This window comes from Vidua macroura, chromosome 2 (genome assembly GCF_024509145.1).
Source record: "Vidua macroura isolate BioBank_ID:100142 chromosome 2, ASM2450914v1, whole genome shotgun sequence".
NCBI lineage: Eukaryota > Metazoa > Chordata > Aves > Passeriformes > Viduidae > Vidua > Vidua macroura.
Window position 1 is genome coordinate 112,884,987 of NC_071572.1, and position 19,081 is coordinate 112,904,067.

Below are 19,081 nucleotides of genomic sequence, written 5' to 3' on the forward strand. Positions count from 1 at the left end.
TACAATTTTTCATGGAAATAGCTGCTGTATTTTCATGTTCAACAAGTAGTCAAAAAGCCAATCAAATGCTAGGACTTAACAAGAAAAGATCAGAGTGCAAAGCAATATAAGAAAAAATAGCATGGTGCCACAATCCATTAGTGCTTCTTTTTCTTAGGTACTAGACTGTGCAACTCTTCTCCTCAGACATTAACAAAAATACATAGAAAAGCAGCATTAGGAATTATTTTATGGAATCCATTCACACTTTTAATGGACAACTGTGTAGACTGTTATCATCCTAGAAGATAGAGCTAAGGGGGAATATGGCAGTGAAGTGTCATGGAGGGGGAATAGAAGCTTACAGTTCATGGATTCTTATTGTGCAAGAAGTAGGGGACATTAAAGTGGTGCTACAGAAGTAGATAGATTCAAAGCAAAATAGAGAAGAATGTTCTTTATTGTATGGTTAGACTGTAGGACTCTTTGCTGCAGGCTCCTCAAAGTTTGCAGGGCTTCAACAGGATGTTAGTGCAGATTCATGGCAAAGAAAAATCTGTTGAGGTTACTTCATGTTTAGCAACATCCTCTGCCCCAAAAAATCTTTGATTTGTAATTGGGGATGAGAGAGGGTGGGCAGTGTCTTAGGTACCATCTGTGTTCCTGCTTCCCAAGAGCCACAGGATATTAGCAGGGATGCTTGGGCCCATCCTTTCCCCTAAGCCTGTAGGGGCTGCTCTTACCTGAAACCTCAGTCTGAGGAAAGCAGAGATTTCTTGTGGCTCTGCCAAAGGAAAAGCAGAGGAAGGCTGGTCCTTATCTGTATGGCTTTTCTGGTGGGTTGACCATCCAGTACATATATGGGGCCAAGTCAGTCCTCCCCAGGTTCCAAAGCAGCCCCAGTGCCTTGTCCCTGGTTGTTTAGCCAGCTGGTATGGAATTGGTGAGAATGGTATGGAAATGGTATGGAAGCAGTGAGAAGGCTGGGGTGAAGGGCTGTAGGCTAAAGTAGTGAGCTGTGCATGCAGGATGCAGAAAGGCATGGAATTAATAGAAGGAGGGATCTGTGTTTGTAGGTAAGGAACAAAGGGCAGGTTTTGTATGGAATGAACAGCTGTTTGTCACTCACAGTAACTTTGGACTTTTACACTGAGACTTAGAAAGCGAATACAGAAAGAGTCAGTAAAAATTTGAAATATTACAAAGCACTTGTCGGAGAGGTACTGTCTTGTGGAAGTCTTATAACTTGTCCAGAAGGATTTGAGTTTCTGACTTTTCTCTTCCAGCTATGTTTTTTCTTGATGGCAAGGTACAGAATGGCAGGCATTTTCCAAATGCTGTGGTGTTTCTTAAACTTCAGTTCCTTGTGGCAGAAAAGAAAGAGAAGCCATTTCCTTCGCAGGCATCACCTCTTCTAAATAACAAATATTCACTTTACATGCTGAGCAATTGCTGGTCTAGGAACATATCCAGAGGTTTATTTTCCTGTGTTAATCAAGGAAAAATGGATGTGCTTTTTAGTAGATGTTTCCTTTACAAGATGCAGTAATTGGTGTTTCACTTGCTGAGTGTTTAAACTCTGTAGCCAATATGAAGCAGATACAACCTCTTTCTCGTGGCCAGCTGTGCAAGTTGCTATGGGAACTCGGTGGGGACTATCTGCAGATTACTGCTCTGGGGACCACACCTGGCTTATTTGCATTCAATTTAAGTTGGGGAAAATTCAAAAGAAGAAAAGAGGAGTGTAGACTCGCCGGTAGGCAGGCAAAAAAGGGCTTGTCGTTTTGAGACTGTGACATTGGATGGAAAAGATGCTCGTATTCATGCTTCTTGCAGGCTCATGCAGGGCTCTGAATTTTGTAATCTTTTTACATGCATTTCACCAGTGTTGTGAGGTTTGTTGGAAATGGAATGTCACAAAGGATTTTTTTTTTAATTGCCTCTGACTTAGTTAAATCCCATAGAATTTGCTAACTTTCTCTGCATTTTTAATGAGTAATCTCTCTGTGATGGTGAGGGATTGTGAAAGCAATGTGGAATACAGGTCCTTCTTTTCAAATGGCATGTTAGATCAACTCAGTGCAGTATTAAAATGTCAGTGCAATATTGAGTGTTGCTGGAGAGCTTAGCTTGAGGGGGTTTTTCTGAATACTGAATTGCTCTTCTTTCACTGGTGACTGACTTCCTAAGAAGGCTGGGGAATGATTTTCATTCAAGTCAGCAGCAGTGGTCAGTTGGCAGCTCTTGGGCTGCTTGTGGCTGGATTTTTGGGGATGATGGTATCCTGGCACTTAAGGGCTTTACTTTTTTTCTTACTTGTTCATTCTCACTACAGCAACTTGCCTTTTGATCAAGATTGGACAAAAGTGATGAAAACAGCACTGTATGCTGACTTGCTCCTTATGCTATTTCTTCCCCTGGGTTGGCACTGTTATCTACGTTTCAGCAGGAAAACAGAACATGTAAACTGTTTTCAGAACAGTAGGCTTAGAAGCTTTGAGAAATCTGAGATCACTACCTTATTCTAAAAAATAATAATATAAACATATTTTATATACACTGTTTATAATATAGTATACATGTCATATAAAACATAAAATGTGCATAAATATATATGTTATATTTAGTATATAAAGTATATATGTTTATATATCAACTATATATATATATGTGTGTGTGTGTATATATATGTATATATGAAAAATTCTGAGGGTTAATGTGTGGTTGCTTGTAAACAGCTTCAGTTCTGATCTGTTAATGTCACCAGAGCTGTGGTGTCCCTTGAGAATTCCAGTTTTGAGCCTGGCTTGATGCTCTAGAGCAGCCTACAGGGGTTTTATACAGAGGTCTCAGACATTTATGAGGTGTACTTGTTTAATTTCTGTAGATTGGTCTACTGTGACATCTTAGGGTTATTAGTAGTTATTTTTAAATTCTTATGTGAGCAGTTCCTTGAATTTGGGGTTTAGTGCTCTAAGCTGGGTCTGTGTTAAACTATTTACTTGTATAATTGTATTTGTTACTCTGCTGCTGCTGCTGTCAGTCAACAACTCCCCATTTCCTTTACTTTCAAAACCTTGCAATTCTAATGCCTTCTTCAATGCAGCTGATGAAAATAAGTGATTCTGTAGTTAAATTTTGCAGTGTAGGAATCACATTTCCATGTCTGAGCATGGAAATGGCCTGTGTAAGACCAGAAATCAGAGTATTCTCCAGTGTGGCATTAGATGGGGTATGTGCATATGTAAGTGTACTTGATAAAAGTTGTCAGTGTTAGTGCTGAGAGTCAGTATCCCAAAGAGGAAAGAAACAGTTGTTGTGAGATTTTAGTTTTTCATTTCTTCTGTTTGTCACACAATTTTCATGACAGAATTCATAAGATGCATGTGAAACACAGGACTGGACTGAAACTGTAGACAGTGAAAGTTTTAAGGCAATATACCTGCTGGAAGTATCTTTCTCATTTGTTTCTGTGTCCTTGCTACCTTTGTGTTTCACCAGGGTAAACATTTCTCCGTCTTGGATTAAAAAACAGATTTGGGTTAGTATTTCTCCTGGCAGTTGGAGTAGTTTTAAGGCAGACCATCCCTTGTGGAGCTGTGTAAGAGGCAGCAGGGCAGCAGTGCTGCTTTTTGCTGCCTCAGCAGTCATGGCCCATGGTTGTGGTCCTCACAGAGCCCTAAATTAAGTGTTCTGGTTTTAATTTTCGACTTCTCTGTGGAAAAAAAAAATCAAATATGCATATGTGAGACTTGTGTTTTATTGAGGAATGGGCAAGAATTTAAGTATTCTGGGGATTACATTTGAAAATTTTTAGTTAGGCCTTTTGACCTAATTTTTTCAATTATCTTCTTTTACTCTGTAATTTTGAAGTAGATCATGACTTTTTTTTTTTTGAGAGGAGTCTACACCTGTCAAGCGAATCAAAGTAAGTTACAAAAGGACAAAAGTGAGGCAGTGTGGAAAAGTTTACCTCTTCTCTGATTTGCTGGAGAACTAAACAAGACATTCCTGTCTTCAGTGGTGTGTCCATGGGCCTGCAAATACAATGAGCATGTCTTCCCAGCAAATCCTCTGCAAACACAGCCACAGGTGTCAGTCATGCTGCCCTTCAGCATTGTTTCTAGTAGACCCCTTCTAGTGGTTATTTCCTGGAAAAGCTGATCAATGCCTTTTCTGCTTTAGCACAGCATAGGTGCTAAAACAGGCAAAACCAGGCTTGTGAACATCTCGTGGAAAAGCTCACGCAGGTTATACTTTATGTGTAGTTATGCTGTGGTTCTCACTTTCTGCTGTTCCTAAATTATTGTAAATTAAAGACCCAGGTGCCCAAGCACTCCATATTATTTTTTTCCCCTGGCTGATAGCAAATACAGTCTTATGTTAGCTCTGAGCAGCCAAAATGATAGATTCTTGGATACGTGTGCTGATGGATGGAATCAGTGTCTGCAGTGTGAATAACTCTGTTTCTTTCTTCAGATCTTGCATCTGGCAATTTTTTGTTCAATTTGTAACATACAAAGCAGCTTGTCTGGAATTTGGCCTTTTCCTCTTTTGAGATCAAATAATTTAAGCTTCAGAAAGAAGCATTCTCATGACATGTCTTGTGGTTCCTACAGGTGTTAATAGTGTCTGGATCAGTGTGCTGAGGGCATTAAAGCAATATCCTTCCTTGGATTTGAGATAGTTATTAAGGTAGAGAGAGCAAAAGCAGTTCCTGCGTGGGCACAGCAGCCCTGCAACTTCAATTCATAGGATGAACTGCAGAGATTTTGCATGTGCTTTTTGCTATTAATTTGTTTGTCAAACACTCTAATTAGCTAACTAGAGCTAAATATTATCAGTGTTGTTGATATTGATGAATCCAGTTGGCTCCAGCAGGACTCATTGTAAGCTTAAACCCTTGACTTTGATTTATGTGTTTTGAGAGTGACCTGTAGTGTAGTTAATGACAAGTGGTGTGGAGGCTCTGGGATTTGAGCAGTGCTGTGTGGTTAAGCATACACTGAATTAGTTTCATCTTTGTAGAGCCCCTGTTCATCAAGCTAGACTAGTAATTGCTGCTTTGGCAAAGTGGAGAACAGGGAAACAGCATGTTGGCATAAGGCATTATGTTTTGATTTACAGGTGAGTTTGAAAATAACATTTTTAAGCTTTGAGGGCCTGTCTCTGTTATGTGAGTGGACACAGGGAGGCAAAATTAATGCTTTTGGAATGCACATACAGTGATGCTTCCAGGCTGTAATAATTCATACAGCTGCTAAAACAAGTATTTCTGTTCAATATTTGAGCTTGGCATAAGTACTCTTCTATGTCAAGGCAAGTCAATTGTGTTGTGATTTGCATATCAGATAATATGTCTTTTTCTGAAATATTTGGTATTTTTAGTGTGTATTGCAATAACAATTTGAAACTACCTTCATTGCTTGGAGTTTTGCAGTATGAACTGCATTTAACTTTCCCATTCAAATGTCTGCTACAATTTCAGTAGCATAGTGGAGAAGACACATTCCAATAAATGTCATTTGTGGGAACAAATGACCCCACTTTAGATGCAGGAGGTAAATGAGGATTGGCTGGTGTTCCCTGCCAGGGGAAATCTGGGGTCACCCCATTCCTCATGGGGTTGGCGCCTGGTGGTGCTCCAGGTTCTCCAGCTGCCCCAAGATGCAGCATCCATAAAAACTTGCAAGCTTTCCATGAGGTTGTTTTTGAGTGTTGTTTGGGGGAAGGGGGAAGCTGGGGAGGAGGGGAAGTAATATGGCCTTTTTTTCCCCCCTCAGTACTACTATAACACAGATATGCACCCTTAAATTCCTTTTTTCCTAATTCTGATAAATGTTGAAATTTTACTGATCTTGTTCTCCAGCCCTCCCTTGTGTTTTATTCATGTAACTTCACATCAGTCTTCTTTTCAGACTTTATTTTGTCCTGCAGTCATTTTTTGAAAAGCGATGTGAGGCATGCAAACCCTGTAACTGTAATAAAATACAAGAGGTGTTAACTAATAGATAAAATACATCTACCCAAGGTGCTCAGTACTTATCAGTGTGGAGTATTTTGGATTTGACAAACCAATAATTTTAAAGGCGAATGAGACCCATATAAGTGGACAAAAATTCAAAACAGGTGTTTCCCATAGCCACATTTTAAGACATTTTTCTGTGTATGTTTTTTAAAACTCCTGCATATTAATTTTCATATACAGATTTACTAGAACAATGGATATGTAGTGGTATTTACCATACCTGAAGTGTGGTGGAATCAGCATGATTTGTTCATTGTCTATGCTAACTTCAAGTTAAATTGGAAGGAGGTGAATGCCCTGAAGACAACAAAATGTACTAATGTGCAACAGCTCTGTGGCAGGTAGAACGTGGTAGTTAAACACAAATTGGTTTTCAAAGGTGTGACACTTCACGTTGGTTTTTGAATTGAGTTCCTGGAGTCGGTGCTTATGATGCAGGTAAATAAACAAAAACCACTAAAAACAGCACGAAAGAAAAAGTCTCAAGCCATCATGAAATAGTCATGAAAACTGTGAAAAAATAATGAGTGGAACAGGAGAGCTTAATTCAGGACATGTAAAGACATAATGTTTGCTGCTCTTTAAAATATTCCATCATTTCTAAGTAAATGTTATGACAATAATATTTATTTAGACAACAAAAGTTGACTGTACTGAATTTGTAGCCTTTGCTATTGAAAAGAAAACATTCAACAGGATGGAAGTAAAACTTTCATGTAAATAGCATATGGATGCTTTCTTATGTGCTATGGGTTGTAGGCAGTAAGGGTAGGGCAAAGTGTTCAGATGATGCACCTGATTGGCAGAATTAGCTGTGAGTTTCAAATAAGGCTGTTTGCTTGTGGAAGTTATAATTCTGTATTTTTTGAATAAGGGTATTTATTTTGTTTTCTCTCACCGTATCACTGCCCCCCTTTTTTCTTCCCTCCTTGTGTGGTGGTATTGTAAATTTGTCATGAACACAGTTTTCTTTTTATTAAAAAAAGACATAATCCATGGTAGTTGCTACCTTCTGTGGACAAAAATAAGTTGTATAAAAGAACCAAACCCACAAACAAACCCTTTTATATTAATGTATCAGGTGCTAACAAGTATCTGCTGTCCTGCATTGGTAAGATAAATTAGCATTCCTGCTTAGCTTTCCACAAACATAATTTCCTTCCAAAATGTACACAAAGGAGTTTTGAAAGGCATTTTGTGTCGTTGAAAGTTTTAAAGGATAGTTGTGATTTGAGTTTGTGAGAAGTAAAATTAAATATAGACTAAAATTCCAATTCATAGTGATTGCCTAATGACCGTAAGTCTAAACCAGGCCAATTTTATTTGACTTTTCCAGACAACTGCTCTTTTTGGCTTTCAGAGCAAACTTACCAATTTTCAGATAAAATCAATTCTGTTAGCCACAGTCAAAGGTGGTGGCTAAAATTAGAGTCAGCTTGCAGCCCTAGCTATGAACAGACTGCTGTCTGTCCATAACTACTCTAAGAGGATTGTGCCAACTTTAATAACAGTTTATTTTGTTGAAGTATGTGATTTTTACAATTTTTTAAATAACACATTGGAGTTCTGTTTGTTGAAATTTTTTGTTAGGTTTCATTTGGGTGGTGGGATGGAGACTTGGAAATGTCTTGAGTTAAAATGTAGTACCTTTAAGGTACAATGTCCTAGGCATTGATACACTAATGAAGGCAGCATGCTAATGTTGCAGCTAATACTGTATTTCCTTTCCCTGTATTTTGTATTCCATTTGTATGTATTCCTTTGCACTCCACTCCAAGTACACTGTTTAAAAGGGAAATAATGAGTTGGCTTATTGGGTAATCTCATCAGAAAGTGCAGCCCTGAAGTTTGCAAAGGTCATGCTTGTCACTGAGCTGGATAGGGGCAGAAATTTCTTACCTGTCATGGAGGGCATGTAGTAAATGACATTTTAGTAATATATGGAAACACATCCATATAAAAAAAAACCCCAAGAGCTGCATAGTCTACAGGTAAAAATGATGTTCCCTTTCCAAAAACAATTATTAAGGAATCAGGTACTGTCATTATAACTGAATAAAGAAACCGATACATTTGTGGGGCAGACTGCAAAAGAAGACATTCATTTGAAGTGGTATGGTGTGGAAAATACATAGAAAGTGACAAAAAGAAGTGAATGGGGTAAAAAGAGTCTCCTGAAATGTTATCTGCAGGTTCCGAAGTGTCTGGCTAAAGAAAATCTACCTTTGTCATACCTGGCTCTGCGATAGTTCCTTTGGTTTTAAGGAAGAGTTTGAATAGGAATATGGGGGGGAAAAGTCATTAATGTAAAAACTGTAGAATTGGCTGAAGAGGAGAGACTCATTTTTTTAGGTATCTGTAGTTTCATGGGATGTGGCAAGCTTTTTACTTATCACAAGGTGCAGCATTTTCTCTTCTGAGAGGTGCCTTTGGAGGAAAAACAAAACTGTGAGCAAAGCCCAGAGTGGTGTTTTGCTTAAACATGAGTACTAGAAGTGTGTCCTTGGTTCAGGGTGTTAAGTAACTTTTAATAAGTAGCCATAAAGAAAAGAATGGGCAGTGTTGTGGCAGAACCTAAAGAGAACATTAAACGAATGTATTCCACCACTGGTTTTGGAGCAGAGTGATAGTCACCGTTCTTCCCCAGACATTTTCCTTCTCTACTACAGCAGAGATTAAAAGATTGTCAATGGTAAATTTAAACAAACAAACACAAAAAAAAACAGAGCAAAACAAAAAGTGGCTGTCCCATCCCTGGAAGTGTTCATGGTCAGGCTGGATGGGGCTTTGAGCAACCTGGTCTAGTGAAAGGTGTCTCTGACCAGAGTGGGGGGCTGGACCTGTGTGATCATTAAGGTCCCTTCCAACTCAAACCATTCTATGATTCTATGAGCTTAGGTAAAAGGTAAGATAATAAAATTGTCAAAGAATGAAGTGATCACTGAAAGAAGTATTTGGTTTGGGTTTTTTGTGGTGTTTGGTTTTGGTTGGTTTGGGGAGCGTTTTTGTTTGTCTTCTTTTTTTTTTTTTTTTTTTTTGGCCAGTTGTTAGTTTGACAGGTCAACACATAATTTTTTACTTCAATTAGGCTGTTAGTGGATGTTGCAGCTCCAGTGAAGGTTTGTGTGGGGGTTGATGTTTGTGAGGCAGATCAGCCATGGCCACACGCGTGCCAGATTCTAACGGTCACTTCCTGCGCCCTCGGGGCTGCACCTGTGTTCCACCAGCCCAGCACCCTCTGGTTTGAGGAGATCACTGCTGTCCTGCTCTGCTGCTGCCCCAGCTCAGCCACTTGCTTTGTCAAGTGCTTGGTTACACCATTGCTGTCCAGGCTCTTCTGATAAAGCAAACGGATTATCTCCCAGCGCACTCCAAAAGTATGTATGCAGGAGTGAAGTTTACTGAAGGTCTGTGAACCACGAATGTGTGCCTCGGAGGTCTGAGTGGGACATGTGAGTGAGTAGAAAACCAGGTTGGAAACAAGGTATTAGGAAAACCTATTCAGCACATGCAGTTGTCTCCTCGTAGTAGGGAGCACCTTCTCCCTCTCGCAATCTTTTTCAAGTGTAGATCACTCATGTTAAATATATAGCTGGGAACATCTTGTGTTAAGTAGAGATATGAACCTGAACAGAAGAAGAGGTCAAGCGTGGAAATAAATTCCAGTCAGTACCGGATGATTGAGAAGTCCCTTTTCTCTCACTCCCTCTTGTTTGTAGAGGTGGTGCTTGAATTCACTTGAGAAATGAGGAGAAGAAAAGTACAGCTATGGTATTTTTAAAGGAAAAACAACTTACTCTTTAAATTTACATTAGCACCTGGAAGTGGGTGACTCAACCGTGTAATCATCTGCATCATCATACTACTTTTTCCTCATCAGAATGTGGAGTAATAAATTTTTGTGATGACCACATCATGCTTGAATTTTTATATAAATTTTCTTGCTGTTTAGGACATGAGTTTTTGAGTGGCAAACAAACTATTTGAAATGGTTTAATAGAGCGTCATAGTTAGTCCACTTACTTCTGTGGACCACTTTTGGAAAAGAAGATTGATTTCTCCATAGACCAAAGCCTCTTCTGAGTTCTCCAGTACTCCAGTGTACTTTGTGGTCACAGCAACAAGCACGTTCTGATTATCACTGAGTGATTCAAAGATGCAACGTGGGTGTGACATGCCCCTTTGAAAAACCATAGCTCTGCAAATAAGCTTTCTTTAGCCATATTGTGTACATGCTTGAAGGGATTAGTAATAGATTTTTGTTTTTTTTCTTGGAAGTCACTGGAAAGCAAAAGACTAAATCTATTTTGATTTCACTCGGGATAGATTAATGGGTGTCAAATGTTACACAATACTTGACATATCCACTGCTGCTAAGTTGGCCGTGGCAAAGGGATTACTCGATAATGAATCACCAAGCTCTTTAGCCGTTTAAAGGGAATCGTGCCACTTCCTTGCCCTGGCAGGACTCTCTTCCCTGCCTGGGACCTTGCTGAGACAGTGCGTGTTCGCATGTGGAAAACTCCACGCAGATGTGCAAGCACCGGCTTGACAGCTTTGTGTTCAGCTTCTACCTTGCTAATTGTTTTCGTGGGATTATTTGGATTGTGTGGAAAGCTTTTTCCAAATCCCCTTTATTACTGATGTTATTGTTGCCAGCAGGAATAAGATTAAAGGTGCTTAAGTCTGTAGAGTTGTTTCTAATTTGTACGTGTCATTTCAGTGGCATTTGAACAGAACTCTGTCTCTTCCCCTCCCTGATCCCCTGTGGTACTGTGCTTGAGTTAGGGCTGAGAAGCCAAGCTATTGGAAGAAAATTCATTTTGTTCCCTAATTATTATGCTGGCACTCGGGAGATAATTTTTCCCTTCATGCACTGCCAATTAATATGCAAATGAGCTGATAAATATTTATACCGTGATTTAAATTATGCAGGGAGCGCTTTCAGTGTACTCTGCAAATGAATTGTTCATGGACTTCAAAGTGCTGGCTGCTGTGCTAACGAGAGGAGATTTGCATAAGGCCCTAATCAGGCGCATACTGATTAAGCTTCATTATGGAAACTGCCAGCTGCAATCTTTGTTTCTATTTTATTACAAAAAGGGGAACTTTTCACGCTTCAGTCGCCTTGACAATGTCAGACACAGCTAGTAGGAGAGACTAAAACTCCACACAGCAACTGAAGTTTCCCTGTTCAGTTGAAGATTGCTATGGTGTAACTGAAGTTGTATTTCTCCCCCCACCTCCCCACTCCCTTTCATGTTCAGTCAGAGCAGTAGTGTAGATTTGATAGAAATTGCCATTCTCCCGTTCCTTGGACTATCTGAACCTGTAGAGGATACCACAGCAATGCTGGACTGCAGCGACTACGTTCTAGGTGGGTACCAGCTCAGCTCTTTCTTATGGACACCGAGGCTGGGAGATTGACTATGCATAGTGGCTTAATCACATATGCAGAAGGTATTTGTGGGGCTGAAGCTCACCAGTGAATCGGCAGCAAATAGCTGCCTGCTAGATGGATAGCACGATCTGTACCAGGGAAATACATGCTTTGGTTGGTTTGTTTGTTTGTTTGTTTGTTTTCCCTCTTTTCCCTCGCTCCAGGAGAATTCGTTTCCTCTGCACAGACTTGGGTGATATTAATACAGACCTTTTGCTTTTAGGATTTCAGTCTGAGAAGCATTTGCCTTCTAACAAACACTGGGCTTGACTTGCATATCTGTGTGTTATGCATTTTAAGGCATTAAAATGAATGAGAGGGAGCATAAGTGTTGAAAGAATTTAGTAACTGTATTGAGCCATTCCACAACAGAATGTATGTGTTGTGTGTGTATTTTTAATATAGCAAGGTTCTTCATGTGTAATAGAAAATAAGGGGGAGTGCACAGTGGTTGCCATTGATACCGTTGCAAGCTGTGCTTAAGGTTACTGGGATAATATATTTCCTGCACTGAGATTCCATCAGGACTGCGGAACAGACATGCCATAATTCCTTCCTCGTGTCTTTTAAAGTTATTTATAGTAATGGATCATCTCAATTTTACAATAGGTTTTATTTATTTTCAAGGCTTTTCTCCCCCGAAGCTCAATGTGTATATATATATATATTTATTATTATTCTTTTCATTCCATCATATAAGTTCATATAAGAACTTATATCTCTAAGTAAAAGGATATTTTTTTGAATGGTAAATTTTAAAGCAGACGTTTGAGTATGTTTGTTTCTGAATATGATGTGGTTTTTGAAAATTAATTTCTAAATAATTCTTGTCATGTTTTCACTCACATTAAACTTCTTTTTTCCCATGCACATAAATGAATCATTTTTGCTGGTGCAAATGGATTATTAGGCAGTTCCACTTTAACTTTGGGCGAAAGGAAACAGTTAATGTTATATATCATGTTAAGATTTTCTTTGCTTTGCCAGCTGTGTGCAGTCTTTATAACACTTCATGTTGGTCCGGTGTCCACTGCTTCTTTCTCCTGAATGCCTTTGGAAATATTCCTGAGGGTGTGTGAAAGGCTGGCACAGCACTGCCTGGCGACACCTCAGCCCTGCTAGCAGAGTAGCAGCATGGAATGTATTCACTCCTGAGAGTTTGATTTCAATCATGCACCTGCTGCTTTCGATCCTTCCTTCTGGGGAGTTTGTTTTTAGATAATGTTGGCAGAAGTTGTAGCCCAGGGCCTTTATTTAAAACCCAAGGAAGATCTAAAGGAAGAAAAAAAGGTGAAGGCATTAAGGCTTGGGGTTTTTTTAGCCCACTTCATTTGTTTATTCTTTTAAGTTTGAAGCAGAAATTGCACGAGCACGTATAAACCAAGTAGCCTTTTTATTTGACATAGAATGAATCGGTAGGTTGAGTATCCCGCGGATATGAGCCTGTTTTGCTGGTAGCAGTTTTGTGCTTCAGATGGATGTCATACCATTTGCAATGGAAATAGCTGCATTGTTCTTGATGCTTTACATGCAGAAGGCCCACAGATTGAACAAGAAGTAGTCAGCTGGTGAAATAATGGATGCTATCCTTCGCTTGAACCTGAGCACTACCAGAAAGATGTTTCTTCTTCTAACTTGCTGCTTTTTTCAATAGCAATGTTTGAGGTCTTTGTTAAGGATGGACCTTTACAATAAAATATTCTTCATTTAGACAGGCTTTTGGTAGTTAAGTAAACTTTGTGTATGTGTAGTACTAAAAAACCTATTCTAGAAGGGTGTATTTTGCAGCATAGCCTGACAGAAAAACGTGTCCTGGCTTGTTTTTGGGAAAGGGGTCTGTACAGTTGTAACTTTGTGTGACTGAGCAAACTTGCTCATCATGTAGGAAGGCTTCTTGTGTGAGCTTCCTCATAGGACAGAACAGTGACTGCCCTGCTTGAGTTCTGGGCACAGGACAGCTGTGTTCCCCCTCTGGGTTTAGCTTGCTTTGCTTATTCTGTCATTAGTAGCCTGCACCTTGGCTCTAATACTTCAATTCCTGCAACCAACTAGCAACAGGAGGCCCTCTGTTGTTTTTCTAGCATGAATTTTCTGAAGTGTTTCAGCAAATGGATTCCATGTTCCATTTCTGAGAGACAAATTTCTCAACCTGTGCTCTTCCCTGCTATGGCGAGTTGTATCTTGAGTTCAAGCTATTCTTCTGCTCTGGGCTTAAAATTGCATCCTATGTCCAGTAGCCTTATGAGTTAGCCTGGTTTCCACAACCAAATGTATTTGACTTGTAAGAACTCTTTGCTCATTTTCCTGTTGGATGAGGACTCTTCATATTTGTGTCCAAAGCAAAGGACTCCCATTTGGTGTTCTCTAAAGTGAAATTTCAGGAGCCATCTGTGTGTAAAGGAATGAACAAATACTGCTTATCAAATGCATGTTGCCTATAATCACTCTAAACATCAAATCACATTTTGTTGCCTCAAATCACTCTAAGTGTGCTGTTGCCACAACAATAAACTCAATTTAAAATATATGTGATGTCTAGATAGAAACACAGATCTCTCAGCAGAGAGGGCAAGTCAAGAGCAGACATTTCTGTATAGTCAGTGGAACCCATGCTCTGTTTCTAGAGTGTGAATCATGCTATCCAGATATGGTAAATGACAAAATAAGGAGCTTGGAATCAATAGGTTCTGTACTGCACCCTTAGCAGAATTCTTGTTTTTCAAGACTCTGAATTTGTAGCTTGAATGTGCTAAGCAGAGGTTGTGAAAAACGGGGCCAAACTTGCTGAAGTGTGGGCCAACAGCACTCAGCTGTACGTACTCTCCCCATTCCCTCCCCCTTTCAAAAAGCAGTTTAACACATCTGCCTTTATACCAAGGGTACCACTGATAGTCCAGATCTCTTTTACACATGGCTGAACATTTGGAAGATTTAAGAATAGGCATAGGAACTTTCTGAGAAGAGTTCAGGCTCTGGAGATGTTGTATTAGCTTGTCAGGGAAAGTTTTGTGGTTGTTACAGTCCTCTGGATTTTCAAGGCTCTATTGGATTCAACTGCCACAGTTGTTTGTGTGGAAAATAATATTAGTTTTAAAAATATTGATCACAGAATCATATAATTATTTGGTTTGGGAGGGACCTTAAAGATTATCCAGTTTCAACCCTCCAACCCCCCTGCCATGGGCAGGGATACCTTGCTCTAGATCAGGTTGCTCAGAACTTCATCCAAACTGGCCTTAAAAACTTTCAGGATGGGGCATCCACCACATCTCTGGGCAACCTGTTTCAGTGTCTCACCATCCTCACAGTAAGAATTTCTTACTAATACCCAGTCCAAACTTGCCCTCTTTCAGTTTAAAGCCATTCTTCCCTGTCACTTCATGCCCTTCTAAAACTTCTCTCCAGCTCTCTTGCAGGCTTCTTTAGGTACTGGGAGGCTGCTGTAAAGCCTTCATGGAATCTAATCCAGGCTCTACAACCCCAACTCTCTCAGCCTTTCCCACATGGCTGAGTTGCTGCAGCCCTCTGATCATCTTGGTGACCTCTGAACTCAGTCCAACAGGTCCTTGTCTTTCCTGTGCACTGGTAGTAGCAGGTGATGGCACATGGCAGTAGTCCATCTTCTCATTTCCAGCTTTCATGGACTGCCAAGCAATCTTGGTACTGTCTGGGGGAAAGATGCAGCACAGTTAATGCTGCTCCTGTATTCTTCAGCCTATTGGTATTTTGGAAATCACTGCTTTGATGAAAGTACATGACAGAGGTAACCTTTTAAGCACCTAGCGAGAGAATATCCTGGAGTAAAGGGTTCATTTTAAGCTCATTGAACTTGCTTTTAGCTCATTATGGGAATGGAAGAGACTGCTCAAGGATTTGCTTACACTTCACTTTATGAGCTGTTCTGTCTTGAGATTCTTTTTGTAATTTTGGTTTGTGATAATGTGGCACACTGGGGTCGGTGGCAAGGCATGAGGAGGTAATAAGCTGGAGAGCTGATGCTGTACACAGAACATCTGTATAGATTCCTATATAAGGAAACTATATTCTCTGTCTGCCATCTGGAGAGGCCCTCTGCATTGCACTGTATTCAGCTGACAGGCTTTGAAACCAGGAGCAGACTTTTCAATGCATTCATCCAGAGGGAGAAAGAAGAGGAATTATTTTATATTTGTATGGTTTTGTCTGAATATATAGGAAATATAAAATAATTTAATGTCAGTGACATTCCAGTAAAATAGAAATGCAGTATTAGGAAAATGGCATCCATTTAATTATAATGACTGAATTTCCTTTCTTTTGTTGGGGTGGGGCAGGGGGAATAAACACAAGAATAATATAGGCCATGATGGTCAGACTTAATGTTTTTGAATCTTGGTGTAATCATTGTTCCTTCTTACCCCCCCCCTTCTTTTTCTTCTATGACTTTCATTGTATTGAAAATTAAGTTCCTACCTATCATTGCCCTCCAGCATGCTGTGTTTTATTCCCTTAATACCATGTTTTCACATATGGGAATAATGTCATAGAAAATTTTGAAATAATACTTATCTGGAAGATTCAGTATTGTGTTCTGGTTTTGGTTGTTCTTTTTTTTTTTTTTTTTTTGTGTTATAAATCTGATTTACGGTAAAGTACATAGCAAATTTCTGCTGTTCTGTACTTCCCTTGAATAAAAAGGTATGAATAGATTTGGGGATTTTTTGCTGTATCGTTTTACCTTTCTTTCTGTTTTCATGCAGACTCAAGAATGAACAATCCGTCAGAAACCAGTAAACCATCGATGGAGAGTGGGGACGGGAACACAGGTAGGAAATGATCGATTGGTGCACAGATATATTCTGGTGGAATTGAATGGATATTAAAAGCAAAATTTCTTTACCTATTTAGTGGGATTTCAAAAACCCACAAAACCAAACAAATAAAAACCTACACCCTTTGATCTTAGAGACCTGGGAATACTTTTGTTATTAACCCTACTGCATACAGGGCATTATTCATACCTAGTTTATTGGAGCACCATCCACACTTTTTATATAAGATTTCCCTTCCTCACTTTTTCTATCTGTAATGTTTCTGGTACTACCAAAGCTCTGGTGGCACTAGCTCCCCATAAATAGTCTCATTTTTTCCTGGCAGAGCATACCTTAGGCACTTCTAACTTCATTGTTTATTTTTGGGTTGAAATTTTCCCTGGCAGATGTGGGCCACTGCCTGATCCTGTTTCCATTTTAGATTTCATTCATACTGTCACAACAGTTCTCAAGAACAAGTCAAATGGAGAAAGCATAATATATCAAAATTAAAAAAAAAATTAGCCAGCTTTTCTGTAATTTCTTAGTGTGTTAGAACAGGACCTTGAAATTTGGTGGGGAAGAACAGATTTTGTCAGGCCAATCTGCCTTTTGGCACACTCTTAAGATGTGACCAAATTCTAAGCCATTGAAGAAGCTCGTTGAGCCACTATAACTTAATCATGCTACCTCATGCTTTAATTCCTTTCTGGAGGTAATACAATGCTCATTCTGAAAGCAAGAGAAATGACAGTTCTGAATGGAAAGTAAGTAGTTTAAGCTAGCTTAGAATCTTTTCTCAGCTCAGAATTGCATTTGGGAAGAGAAAATTCTGATGAGAGGGAACTTGTTGCTTTGAGAGAAGTCTGGTTACCTTGTATGAGGAAAACAAGTTTTCTTCTTCATGGTTTGATAGTAAGAGTTTTATTTTAAACTCTGGAGTTGTGATGAAGTTAACACTATTTAATTTTATTTTTCTGAGAGGTTGGATTTTTTCTGCCAATATATGGGTTCAGTGAAAAGGAATTCTTCCTGCTTATTAATGTGTGTTTTGTTGCTGGCATCTCAGGCTTTATAATTGTCATTGTATTTTAATGGGAGCGCTATCAATTATTTTTCTGCACAGAAGTGTTTTATTATGTATTTAAGGGTTTAAGATTATATAAAACATTATTTCAAAAACATATGGGCCGTAAATATTTCATGATCATAAACAGCATCAAGGGAACAATGATTTTAAGTATCCCTGTGGATGCCTTGTAGCTGAAGGATGTGTGTAAACTTCTGAGAAAATTCAGATTTCCTCCCCTGTGTGACCACAGTCCCCTGCATGTGCTTTCTCCAGAGTGCATTCCCAACACACTTCTCCTAGTGCAACTTTAGCAGTTTCACCTCAGCTGAGCTGGTGAGGAGGAGGATTTGTTTTATTCAAAGGTAATCAGTCAATTATCACAGGAGCATTGCATCTGCTTCAGCAGAACTTGGCTCTCTTAGGCAAATATTTCATCATTGTGAAGGTGGGGGTCATGACATAAAATGGATTGATTGTAAAGCTGCATGTAGGTCCTTTCATGTTAAAAGGGGATACAATGACTGTATTTTTTTATACTCTAACATTAAAGTTAGTTATTATAAAAGTTTGACTCTGACTGGTGTTTAAAACTTTTGGAATTTTGCTTCTTTAATTTAAATGCTTCCAGTCTTTCCTTCCAGTTTTGTATCCTGATTTTTAAATTATATGAACTAAAGTAATCTAGAATTTTTGAGGACTCTCTGTTCTGCAGTCATTGCTTTGTTTTAAAACGTAGTGCTCCTAAACCCCTGGAGATAGTGATTGATGGCATTTGTGATGTTCTTTGGGAGCTCAAGCATCAGTTGTATTAGTCAACTTGGCAGATGTTAGGCTCTGAAAGGAATACTCACAGAATGTAATTTTAGGCTTCTGATCGGGGTACTTAGATTATGGTTCTGGGCTCAGTGCATACTTGAGTGAAAAGAAGTCAGCTTTCAGCTCAGATGCTGAGGAACTGGAAGTGCCATTGATTTTCTGTCAGTGCCTGTGCTCCCCAGATAATGCCTGATGATGATTTTTATAAACACTCAGAGTTCTTATTTTTGTAACTTCCTCTAACTGTCTGCTTTCCAGTGACATTTGTAAATCACTTGAGTCTGCTGTGTAAACACTAATAGTCTATCTTTTAAACTTCAGTGGATGCTCGTTTGGGTCATTCCTGTTTTAAACTGTAGTGAGATAATGTGATTTGAAAATGTTAAGAGAAATTACTGTGGAGCATGAATTTACATTTGGCAGAGCTGGTGTTCTTAGGAAAATAGCCCCAACAGTTACCACTGGTTAAAGATGACAACATCAGCAGTTTTCTGAGCTATCAGCTAAGTTTCATGGAAGTTAACAAACTTGGGTTTTTAATTTTGAGCTCTGACTATTTAAGAAACATTGTGAAGTCCCCTAATTGTACTGGTCACAATACAGTGCCTGAAATACGTTATGAATTTAAATTTTTTGTGCTAACTGGATTTCCCTTTTAAGCAGCTGAAAAGCCAACCCATATTTCAGACCAATTAAAAACAACAACCAAAACATACGAGTACAGGAGCTGTTGGATGGCTGTTTCCTTAAGAACATGTATTGACCAACTGGTCATCAGTATTGCACAGTTAGAGGAATCGTTGCCAAGCTTCAGTTTTGGGCAGACAGTTTACATAGTATCTGCTGGAGAAAGGAGAAGTAAGAAAAACATCTTACCTTACAGTAAATGGACAGCCCATTTGATCTCCTTTTTATAGACAGCATAAAATTTTCCAAAACAGCTCAACTTTCTTGTT

The 19,081-nt window shown here is 39.2% G+C and overlaps 1 protein-coding gene across 8 annotated transcripts in view; it reads left to right on the forward strand.

Annotated features, from left to right (window-relative positions):
* The window catches only part of POU2F1 (POU class 2 homeobox 1), a 113,469-nt gene that overhangs the window by 43,882 nt on the left and 50,506 nt on the right, over nt 1-19,081 (forward strand). For all 8 annotated transcript variants that reach the window (XM_053969860.1, XM_053969859.1, XM_053969857.1 and 5 more), the window contains exon 2: nt 16,187-16,252. In XM_053969860.1, coding sequence (XP_053825835.1) covers nt 16,187-16,252 — 66 coding nt within the window. The remainder of the gene's footprint in view (nt 1-16,186; nt 16,253-19,081) is intronic.